Raw genomic sequence first — 12,696 nt, forward strand, 5'->3', positions numbered from 1 at the left:
CTGAAGCTCTGAAAGATGGTCTCAGATTTCCAAACACTGCCATTTCTGTATGAAAATTGTCAGAGAAGTGCCTAACCTATCAACGGTGCCTGGTAAGACCCTCAGCTTCTCTCTACTTGAGTTTCCTCATCTCTGCCCTAACAATATAGTTAAAGACATGAGGAAAGAGAGGAACGGAACAAAATGCCCAGCCCAGTAAGGTTTTATGCATCCTTTATTCCTACCAAAGTCCATAGCCTGGTGTTTCTTTAACATCTCCATTCAGTTCTGGGAGCAATTCATTCATGCCAGGATGGTGCTGCTGGAGCTATGACTGTTAAAAAGAAAACCAGGGCAGGATTTCTCACAGAAATCTCATTCTCCATCCTTTCACAAGCTAATGTTGGGTGCATTTAATACGTGAGGGTTGTTCCCTATGGAAACACTAGAATCACTGGAGAAGTTATGCAAGAAAAGCAACATACATATTTTTATGGATGAGACTTACAACCCAATTCACGTCCCCTTTTCACTAGTGGAACCTCAAACCTCCAGTGATGAGAAGAGAGTTGCTCTGGGACAGGAGCCAGGCTCTCAGGTGGGAGATACCAGCCCAAGATACACTCATTTCCACCTTCCCAGTACCTAGCAAGAACGTCAAATGCAAAAGTCTTCTTCCTGCTTTTGCAGAGTGTGGCACAGCCTGGTTGGTGCTAGGGGGATCTTTTTATGTTAGATGTGGAAACATTTGTACTGTTTTTTCACCTTCCTTAACTGTTAGGCTCTAGAACTGAGAAAAAAAGAAAAAAAAAGGCAGGAAAAATACTGCTTGTTAAGTGAGATATTATCTGTGTTTTCTGATTCTCTTGTACGGGTGCCGGATACCGTTTGGTTAAATGTATGTCAGCTCTCTCCTCATTTCAGAACTGCAACTGCTTGCCTCATGAAATATCACTTTCAGGAGAAAAATAAAAAGTGTGAACTCTGTGCTAGTCACACAGTATTTCAGTTCCTCTAGGAGCCAGCCATGCCTGGATTCCCAGAAGCAGGAAAAAAAAGGGTTTGGCTCGTTCACACTAGTTTTATCCTCTCTTGGCCTGGCTTGTCCCTGCCACACCTGAGTCAGCTACAGCTGCATAAAGCACATGGCTGCAAAACACTGCTTTTGAGCTGAGAAGACTGTTTCTAGAGACCTATTTTATTTCTGGGTTAAAAAACAAAACTAAAAAACCCCAAACCCCCCAAACTAATTTTTTTTTTAAAAAACACAACCAAGTGTGCTAGTGAGCCAAGTCACCTAATTCCATAGGCTCAGAGAGTAAGCTACACCTAACGAGCATTACTCACAGAGCAGGAGAAATAAATAAAAGTGTTTTTCAGCTGACAAGACAATCTCACACTCCTGAAACTGTGCAATTGTCTAACTGGTTCCCAATATATAGTAGAGCTCCCTCATCATGCAAGGAAGCATCCTAGAAGCATGTAGAACCCCAGGAGTAGGAGAAGAGGGGGAAAACTCCTTTCTGGATTTGCCAGCCTATGAGAAAAAAGAAGGTAACATCTGAAGGTACCTTCAGATCCTCTATTTTTCAGGTCTAGTAAGAGCTTACGAAGAGCCGGTATGTGTGGAACCTAATCTGACAAACTCCTGTTTCCAGAATGCGGAGTTCACACACAACTCAGATCATAAATGAAAGTAAATTAGCAAGTTCTTTCTTTGGCCAGTTGTACACAAATCCAGCTAACAACCCAATGCAACTCACAGCCTCTGCTTACAGGAAGTACCAGATGCTTAGTGACAGGAACAGCAGGAAAAGTTCAAAGCAGGTGTTTTTTTTTTTTTCTGTAACATGTTTATGTAGGTCTACTTCTTGTCAGAGGTAAAATTCCTCTTACACTGATTTTTTTTTTTTAAGAGAACCCTCTCTCGTCACAGAAGAGTACTATTCTCATCAGCATGATTTGCTAGAAAAGCTAAAGTGCACAAGAATGTACTACAGTCATTCAAATCCTGGAAAACTTTGAGAGCTACAAATTATATACATAGATATACATACGTTATGTATATATTTACATATACACAAACATTCAAAATGGCAAGGTTTCTTGCAAATCTTCCCTCTCAAGGGGAGAGGCAGACCATAAGGAAGGCAAAGCGTGTGACCTTCTAATCCACTCCTTGACTCAAGGCAGCACCTCCCACACTGCTCCTCCCCATGTCAAAAGAAAAAAAAAGCAATGCCCTGGTAAGAGGTAGCAGGTATGGAGCTCCGATTAATGCCGTTGTAAAAAATACCACAAAGTTTAGGTGTGGGTATCCAGGGGAGCCTGTGCTGCTGCAGAGGAAGAGGAGGTCAGCGCCTCTGCTCCCAAGAGCTCACGCAAGCAGTAAAGGGCTTCTGCAGCAGGCAGAGGAGCTGGGCTCGAATCACTGCTCTAAGCAGATCCACAGTGCTTTGCCTGCATAAAGGATTAAAACCGCGCTGCTTTTTCAGCTAGGGCCACACATGCTCCAAGCACAGCATGTATACAACAGGTTTTATTTCATTTACAAATTGTTTCAGCATGCGACGAGACAATCATGTGTAAGTATATCCAGTTACAATTTTAAAATTGTTACCTGAGGAGGGGAGTGCAACATGCCTCCACAGGGCTGACCAGGAATGACTTCCCTATACTAAATGTAACTGATAATCTTCTGTTGGATGAAGGATTATCATACTATTGTTCTTTCAGACAGAAAATGTTTTTGATTTTCAATTTTCAGATGACATTAAAAGTTCTGGGTTCCAATTTTTGAGAAAACTCCTCAACATTTTTAGAAAGGAGAGAGAAAAAAAAAAGAGAAAGAAAACTGTGTTCATGTATTTTAGGAAAACCCAGTGACCTAGCCACCCACACTGTACCCAGACCTTCATGATCTCCTGTAGCTGGCCTCCAGGTCCTCAGCCGGCAGGGCCCAAGAGCTGCCTCTTAAGAAAGAGCCGCACACCCAGGTATCTGCCGGGTGCTGCCTTGGTGATGGGGCTGTCCTGCTCCAGGCTGAGCACTAAAACTGAAAGCCATTAACCGTTGCAGCTGCCAACATATTAGGGAAACTAGGAGAAGAGAGTAATTTGTCCTTTTTCAACTGCGGAGGCATAACGGTATGAATACATATTATCTTGCTAAGCCAATTTTTTAAGGAACCGATTTCCAAGGAAATTAAGGATAACCCCCCCCCCTAGGAATATCAATATGGGGTAAAACTGCAAAATCCTATCCATGCCACTACAGGTCAAATTTTAGAAACGTAACTTCTCTGCTGTTTAAATTTTTTTTGAAATACTATCACCTTGGACAAAAACAGTTACAAGTGTAAAGCCTCAAGTCAATCAGTCCTTTTTTTTTTCTTTTTCTTTTTTTAAATGTTTATAAGTAAAACAGAATGCTCTGGAAAAGTCAAATAACCCTATGTGGTAAACGCAGTTTGTTTGCTTTTAATTAGTATTTGCCCCCTCCCACCTAGTGAACTTTCTTTGTTCTATATTTATTTTGTAACAATCAGAATTTTGCTCCCAGAAGAAAGAGCGTAAATGTGCACCTGACCATGCTTCAGGGATACGCTACCACAGGTTTAATGCAAAATTACATCTATGCTTCTGTATTCCCTTGACTTCTTTATTTACCCAGTTCCTTTTAAAAAATCCATGCACTGTTGGGCTTGATATCAAGTGATATCATTAATTATATCTCAATTCCCACTCTGGTTTTAAAAAAGACCCAAAGCAATTTTATTGACAAGAAGAAAAACATTGTACTGTGCTAGAAAGATGATCAGGAATTTGGGATTTTCTTTGTAGAAGTATTTGTTAAGGACCTCACCTGAAACCTGGGACATATCTTGAGCCTCATCTGTTTCCATTTTCCTCAAGTTATCTGAGAAGAGAAGAAGAGCCTTAAGTTAATGCAAAATAACACACACATACACACACAGAAAAAGAAAAAAAAACCAACCCCACACACACAGAGAAGGAGAAAAGAGGGGAAAGAAAAAAAAAAAAACACCTTTGCTATTTAACTATAAGATTATCTGGGAAGAATAATGTATTTTTCTCTTTATTTCCTCCCTGCATACTTCCTGGAGTATCGGACTGGCACAGACCTTGATCCTTTTAAAAACAGCATTACAAAGATTTATAAAAATATCATTACAAGCACAGGAGGACCAAATTTGTTATTTATTGTTAATTTCCTACTGCATAATAACCCAAAATGCAAACTGACTGCAACAAAATTAAGCAGAAAATTAAATGGCCCTGGGTCATTGTAGGCACAGAATTCATTCTCTTGGTTGATCCATAGTTATGTTCTTTCTAATTTACTGAGCATGCATCGATGAACCTTGAGTCAGCTTGGTGACACGCGTACAATCAGCAATCAAAAAACGAAGCAATTTGCTGAAGAATGTCTCATTTACCCAGGCAGGGCTGCATATCTGAGCAGCAACCGCCACTACCTCCATTAATAATGAATACACCTCTAGCCGCAGCAGATGGGCAGAGCAGCAGCTTCAGGCTTTGGCCCCTCGCTCGCCTGGGAGCCCTTCCTTCAGACCACACCAGCCTGGCGCTGCGCGGGGGAGAAGTACAGCTCCCGAAAATAGTGAAACGAGCCCAGGAGGGAAAGGGAACCCGTGCCTTCCTGTTTTGCTGACAGATGGCTGGCTCCACGGCGTGGCGAGCGATACCGGGAAGCTCCTGCCCTCTGCTTGCGACACACCATCTTCCGAGGAGCCAGCGACCAGTGACCACAAGCACCAGGGAGAAGCGTGCGGAGGATTAGTGGGGTAGAAACAAAATTCAGGTTTTCAGTCGGAAGGGGACCCTGCAGGTCCCAGGGCTCGAGCGCCAGCTGCGGACAGCTGGTGGCCCCTTGGATAATAGATGTGCTGCCGGAGCAGGTAGTCCCAGCAGAACCCGGTCCCCACGTTGAAGTATGGCGTGGGCAGCTGAGGTAGCCTCAAGTGGGGAGGGGACAAAAAGCCTACAAGCTCTTTGTTCAGCCATTGCATGCTAGGTCACGTCTTTAGCTGGTGTGGCTGGCTTCACATCCTACCAAGCAGAGGAGCTGGCTCTTTGCTGTTCCTTAAAACTGAGATACTTGCCCCATCAACCCTGTTTCCTGGAATTAAAGAAGAAGCATTTTCTTGAGGGTTGGAAGCAGAGGAGGATGTGACTTGAGTACCTACAGAAAGGGTTCAAACCTTATCCTAACCTTTTTAGCCCAACTTCCATAATTTTTTTTTTTTCCAAAAAAAATCTTCAACCTGCTGCCCAACAAGCTGCAGTGGGAAAGCGGAATAGCCGTGGTCATATTTACTCATTTCATAAGTTTTATGGTCTACTCATTTGCTTCTGAATGTCATCAGTACATCTGAGATCCAATACACTGCTGTCCCCCCTTGCAAAAGCTGGCTTCCGTCACCAGGTCCATGCTAGACTTGCAAAAAGAGAGCATGTAGACTGCAGGACTGCAGACAGATAGGTTGGGGAACAGATTTTGGTCTATGCAGTCTGCAAAAAAGTTTGGTATTCTCGCGGAGCATTCTGCCTGTTGCACACGTACCATAGCACTGCTTAATATCCAGTAATGCTCTGTCTTGCTTTATGCCACTCTTAAACTTTAATTCCAGATAAACAATTTGTTTACCGTCTATATATAATTCTCAGAAATGACTACAGCCATGCAAAACACAAAAAGCCAGCTACCACTCAACAATTTGCATCAGTTCCTATGGGACTGAAGAGTTTTCAATAGGTCCGTTTTTAATGAAGTAGTCAGTGGGAAATGCAGCTTCTCTTGCAGGAGGGAAAACCCTATAATGGTAGCCTGCTCAGTTACTGGAAATGTGGTGTATTTATGGCAGGTGGTATGGTACAAGTGCTCAGTATAGTCCCTTATTTCTCCTGCAAGCATGACTGAACACAAAGGAAGAAAAAAATAAATGTCTGTGCATATATTACTGCCTTCGAGGGTCACCTGGCTACTATTAATCAGTTGATTACTACACATTTTTCCACAAAGTACAGTGAAGCCCAACCAACCAAAGAAAACATCCCAAGAAAACACCCACCAGAAGGGAACCACACACATGAAGGGCACTTTATTCCAACTGCACCTGCCTTCAGCAGGGCTTCAAAAACAAGGGGATGAGGTAGCAAAGGATAAAATTTCTTCTATTTTCATATTCCTGAATTTACCTGCCTTTGGCATGACAAGCCTTACGTTCAGCATTTCTGCAACTTAAGAAGCACACGTCTTAAGCTGTACTCCTTCCTGCCTCTTGCTGCCATCAGGCAGAATTCAGTTTGAAAACACTTCCCAGTTCTTAAATGGAGAGGTAAACTGGAGTACAGTTTGGTTGGTTTTTTTTTTTCAGTGGAATACTCCTACGCTTGCTTTCTGTGAGGTTGGATGACTGCCTGTCCTGAAACAGAGGATGACTGCCTGTCCTGAAACAGATGCCCTCAGTTTTCAAAGAGATGCCTTCAGGGTTTATCCTTGAATTAGGTGATTTTAGGACATTCGTCAAAGCTGATCCACTTGCCGGGGATGAAACATGGAGAGAAAATAGAGCTGGTGGAAAAGTGACGAGGGAAAGATTTTTTTCCCCCTAATGATTACTTATAACAATTAAGCATGGTTCCTAAATGTAGATTAAGATCCACAAGCACCAAGCAAATTGAGAAAAGAAAAAAAAAAGAACTTTAAAAAATCCTAAAGGGTGTTTTGAATCCCTCCCAGGGGGAAATTGTACCCTAACACTATAGTATCCTGTGGTATCTGGTAAATACTAATGAAATCCCAGCTGACTTCAGCTTAGGCTCTGTATCAGCAAAGAATACATGGCAGGACTCCCCCCCAGCCCGCACCCCGATCTGCAATGACAGCAGTGTGTTGGTTTTGGCTCTGTGACTGTTGAAAGGTTTTTCACACTGGACTTGGGCATAACGTGTCTTGGGCTAAATTTCAAGTGCTAAGAGTAGAATTTACCTCTTTGCCTTTAGTATGGTAAATCTATGAATAGGAAACTATACCCTGTTTTTCCTTCTTTTCCTCCTCTGCTCTAGAATCAGCAGAAACGTTGTCACTGACTTCCCGGAAAGCAAGAGAGCCCTGTGTACAGATATAAGGATTTGCACCAAAGTATCTACTTGATATCAATTTGTAAATTAATAGAGCTTTACAAAGATTTCTCTAAAAGGACACTGTTTTAGAAATGTTTATGACATGAAACCCTAAATAACCGTCTGTTTTGGCAAGAAAAAGAAATGTTTTGCAATTTTTCATTGTAACTTGTATCTACAGAATCAAATTTATCATTAGCATAAGGAATGTGTATGACTTCACTGTCTTCAATGCAATCACATCTATTTAGGTTAGCAGCTAATTTAGGAGCCTAAAGTTAGAAATCAAAAGCTGGGTGGGCAGCTGACCAAAGCAATCTTGCTCTCAAATGCTGTAGCTCTCATTTATAGCAGGAAAGGGATCAGCACCTAAGTGATAATAGATATTTCTTCTATTTAGGAATCCAAATATCTTCAAAGTTTGGCCCCTTATTGAAAGAGCTACAAAGCTCCCTTCAAAATAGATAAAACTATTTCTTCAAGTCTTTTCAGATACAGAACTCTAACCTGTACGTTTTCCTCTTCAGACTCCAAATACCAGATTCACAGATGAAGCTACCATAATGCTTTGGAAAAAGAATCAAATGTTGCAATCTTAATCTAATTAATAATCAACACACAAAAAACCTGAAAGGCTACGTTAAACTTCCTTTAAATAAGGAAGCACCTAACTGAACATGCTCACACAAAAATTTTGGTTTTAAATTAGTCAGCATTTGTCCAGGTTACCATCTTGAGCCCAAAGAAAATTTAAATGTGACTGATTTTCCTCCTTGCAAATCCCTCTACAATATAACTTGTGCTATGTCTTAAGAATATATCAAAATACGCCCTGTGAATCACTAAGGTGCTGCTCCATTTATACCTGTTGTCAATTACAACTAGAAGTGGATTTGGGACCTTTTAGGATTCCGGGTGTAAATAGGAGGAAGTCACTGCAAGGTCAAGATTTTCTAATCTTTCAGAATACAGCAAATTAATTATTTGCAAGTCTTGGTTTATTATTTCATCTCCTGTTTTACAATGCAAATTCAAAAGTAAACCTCCTTGTCAAGAAAATGAATGCTTAGCATTTATACAGTGTTCTATCAATTCAAACAAACATGTAAGCATGTCAGTCCTTCTACAAACCCTGCTCTCTTAGGATATTAAAAGATCACAAGATTGGGCCCTTGATATAATTCAATGGAATGACCTAATCCAATGCCAAAGACTAGTATTTTGTTTTCTTCTTTGTTTCCCAAGCTACATATGTACTGACTTCTCTGGGACAAGACGTGCTTCACACTCAGCACAATGGGACCTCATGTATGGTCTGGAAATGAAATCACAAATTTTGACATTTATGGAGCCACCTTGGACTTACACCAGCATACCTAAACTCAGAGCTGTCCTTCCATCTACTGTCCTTCCATCTAGCTCTACTTCTGGTGCTGCAAGGAGTCCACAAATGTACACCACCTCCCGCTGCGTGTTTCCTGACTATTTGTAGGTGTCGCCTTGCTGAGCAGACAGAAAGGTCCCTAAAGGAACACTTCTGTCTTGAGTGCAACCCTCGGGGGCAGGTACGCTTTTCCACTAAGCCTCAGAGCAGAAAATATGAGCGCTCACAAAGTCCAGACAGGGGGAAGAAGAAACCTTCTACAAGGGACCTGGTGTTCTCCAGGTGCTTTTGCAAATATAAAAAGAGAGGGGTTCCTCAGCAGTGGCAGCTCTGGGTTAACTGCGATAAAACAAACAAGCAGAGGCAAACCCAGCCTTGCTTCCACAGCCACCGTGGGGAAAGGGCTGATTTCGCAAGCCCCGCTTGTGCAAGCAGCCCCGCGGCAGGAAAGGGGACCGCTCGCACAGGTCATTGGAGCAGCCGGCCCTAACGGAGTGCTCGTGTGTGAGCACGTCTCATCTTTGTGGTCTTTGACATGTCTCATTGGCTCCTCATCACATAGGCTGCAGCTTTAGCAAACTGAAAATCCAAACCAACAACCAAAAACATAAAACCCCAACCCACTTTACAATCTAAATTGAAGCAAAGCCCCTAAACTGGGTCCTAGATTCAACAAGCCATGACATAGGAAAAGAAGTTTAATAAATAAATTAATAAAGCAAAACCAGGCTGCAACCTGAAAAACACAGTACAGTTGAACACCTATAGCCCTTAACATACCTGAAAGGAGAATTTGCACATCAACAACGGGTTAGGACTGATAATGTATCATCGTGTTTGTGTCATCGGTCTTTTAGTTTTTAAGTTGGGAGTTGCATCTACCTGCGAAATGATAATACAGCTGCATTTCTAATTGCACCAGAGGGTCTCGACCTAGCAGAACCAAGTCTCTTGCATCCACTGAAGTCGATGAGTTTGAACAACAACCAAGAGAGGAGATGAATAAAGACAACCCTGTAAAAGTATTTAACATTTAGTTTCCTTTTAAACAAAAGACCTAATCTTTTTTTTCTTTTTAATAGACTTTTAACTTCACATACAAATGTGTTACATACGACTGAACACACAACAGGAAGGCTGTTGAATATGGGTAAAAGGTAGTATGTATTGCACAACCAGTGGAAATACTTGAAGAAAATTGCTAGAATCCTACAAACTAGTTTTAATTAAAAGCATCCAATATCTCGGCAAGCAGCTGATAATTAGCTTTATTATTGTAATTTAATGTGCTAGACTTCACAATCTCTGTGAATGGCTCTACTTTACAACCATTTTAATTCTATTTTTAATTTCCGCCTCATCACACAGCTTCAATGTAAATAATAACTACAAAGATGAGGGGTGTCCTTTCTGAAAACTAAAAACTGAGAGTCATAATAAGCACTTCAGTGTCCTTCCATTTGTGGTTTAAAAAAAAAAAAACTGCAGGTCTTTTAAAAGACTTCATTAAAACAGAAAAAAAAGTTAAAACTAAGTGGATCAATTTCTCTCCCTCTACACTAATTCCATATTCAGTGTTTTCTACAAAGTCTAAGGAGATGTTAAGTTTATTCAGTCATTTCTCTATTCCAGCCTAGGGTAAATTCTGGTTAACTACACAAATTGACAATACAATTATGAGCATACAGTCAAATTTCAATGGAGAGCTCCTGTCTGCAAAATGAAGGAAGCACTATAATTCAGCACCCAAGATTAAGAAAAGAACTCTGCTAACAGTGCAGATGTGAAACATTTATATGTCTGGCACATGTAAAATTAATTTCCATGTTAGTGAACAATTGTGAGGGTGTAAAAAAAGTTGTCTCAAAGATCCTACATAATTCTCAGTTCTTTGGGAATTCTTTTTCAAAGCACTGACAAATGATAAAGAGTGCATCTTGCATGCACATATGTGTTTTCCATATGCATTCTTCTTAGCATTCTACTGTGTTTGAGCTATATTCATGTAACAATTCATCGTTAAAAGAGATAATAAAAAAAAATCCGTTCTTTCATCGACTTTGTGTGCAAATTACTGGACTTGATATCATTGCAAATACAAAAAAGCTTCTTCCTTCAAGTTTTTGAATTGCAACCAGAGTCATTATAAATTGTTTCCACAATATGAGAAAAATATGAAGGTAATTTTCCTAATTAAGGCCACATTTTATTAACTCATTAAACTCTGTCACCTTTATTCACTAAAAATCAAGCAGAAAAGTGGAATAAATTCACCATGACAAAGAAAATGCACACATTTCCATCATATAAATAAACTGACTAAAAAAAGGTGAGGTGTGTAAATTAAGGCACTCAATCTAAGAACATAGCACATTCTCAAGTGGCCAAATTGAGCTCTTGGGTATTCTTTCAGGACCCTCACTCGAGAGAAGGGCAAGCAGCAGATGCAAAACTGTACTTCTTGTACTCATATATATATATGATTTAAAAAGCATAGGATGTCCTTAGAACAGCATATCTAAATATGCAATAAAGAAAACATAAAAGGATCCCTTTATGTCTAGAATTGTTATTGCCAAGTATCCCCAACAATATATCAGTAGTCGATTTGTCTGAATTATAGGAGGTTTCAATAACTCTGCTTCATGATCACAGAATTGCTTCCTAATTTCCCTTCAAACTGTTCAAGCTGTTACGGATTATTAAAGGACATTATGAGCCTGAATAAGCATATTAGAGATCTGTGTGATCTTTTTTTCCCTAAATAAACCCAAAAATAACTCCTAAAATTACTATAACTGAAATGAATTAGCAAGTTTCTCCACACTACATGTTTCAGTTAAGTCACTCTGCTTTTGCAAATATTTTGGACCCAATCCATTACAGACAATTCCAGCTTTATATTGCAATTGCTGCACTGTTCTCAGTGAGTTGACACAAGTGGAAAAATGAAGCAATGCAGCGGGGAATCAGATCCATCTTACAGAGCAAGTTTCTCTTTTACTGAGAAAGCTAGAGCAACTGGGATCAGAAGAAGAAATGTAAATCTTCCACATGAAATACACTCAAAATAAGCTAAAGAAGTGGACAGTTCCAATTGCTTAAAAAAAAAAAGACAATTTCAGTGTGACTGCTTTTCAAAAACTACAGTCTGAATGGCCTTTTGAGGCATTTATACAAGAAGCATGAGCGTGCCATGTAGGTCCCAAACCTGCACTGTCCTATCGCCATGAATTTGCAATGGTACAAATAAAGCTAAGAACATGCATGTATCTTTTCAGAACTAGGACCTACCTTTTCAGTCACCACACTGTGTTGATAGTGACTTGCTCAGTGCAAAAAAACCTGCAATCTCTTCTTGTTCACCAGCTTAATGCATGTAGGAAGGAGTGTCTTAAAGGAGAAGGGTGAGGCAGAAGTTGTTGGGCTTTTAATAAAGATGCATCACAATATACCTGCGGGGGCTGACATGATTCTGTTTAAATTTAGGGAGCAAACAAAACTCTTGTTGACTCCAAGTTGTAGTTATGTTTATGTATAGATAACAGACGTAGGGGACAACAAAACCACAGTTGAGCTTGGAAGCAGGGAGTTTCCCAGCCGAAGTCAGTCTGTTTGGCTGGATAGCCACTAGGGAGATAAAACTCCTGCAGCTACTTTGGATGAGTGGAAGGTATTTAAAGTAGCCTCCTGTTTAAAAATTGCCATAAAGCTGACAAGACAGAGGCTGCCTATCTTGCCGCAGATGGAGGCTCTCGTCTCTAATGCTGTTCACACTCATCTCTAAATGCTGTTCCCCTCCAGCAGGGGAAAAAGTCTTTGGATCACAGAAAAAAATACCAGCGAGGAATAGGTCTTTCCTCTTTTGACTCTTGCATTGACTTGCAAGCATTTAAAAATGCTTCCCAAAGAATCTTACTCCCAGAAAAACTGATGAGAGCCCTTACCTTCCGCTCCTCAACTGACATAATGTATTCCCGGTTCTCTCCTGAAGGTATCTAGCAACTGCATTTAACCGAACGGCATTTGTCCAGCAGCACAGACTCCTCCCCTCCCCTTTCTTTTTTTTGGGGGGGAAGGATTCTGAGAAGAAAAAATCATTCCCAAACCTTTCTTTCTGTGTGATTCTATACTTCCTAGAAAAGTGGGGTTTGTCGCTTGGGA

General features: G+C 40.6%; 1 protein-coding gene across 14 annotated transcripts in view; it reads right to left on the reverse strand.

The window, feature by feature from the left end:
• The window catches only part of IKZF1 (IKAROS family zinc finger 1 (Ikaros)), a 55,065-nt gene extending 51,182 nt beyond the window's left edge, over nt 1-3,883 (reverse strand). For all 14 annotated transcript variants that reach the window (XM_009585107.1, XM_009585106.1, XM_009585105.1 and 11 more), the window contains exon 1: nt 3,844-3,883. In XM_009585107.1, the coding sequence (XP_009583402.1) occupies nt 3,844-3,883 (40 nt within the window). The remainder of the gene's footprint in view (nt 1-3,843) is intronic.
• Between the last annotated feature and the right edge of the window lie 8,813 nt (nt 3,884-12,696).

Source organism: Fulmarus glacialis, unplaced genomic scaffold (assembly GCF_000690835.1).
Source record: "Fulmarus glacialis isolate BGI_N327 unplaced genomic scaffold, ASM69083v1 scaffold18809, whole genome shotgun sequence".
NCBI lineage: Eukaryota > Metazoa > Chordata > Aves > Procellariiformes > Procellariidae > Fulmarus > Fulmarus glacialis.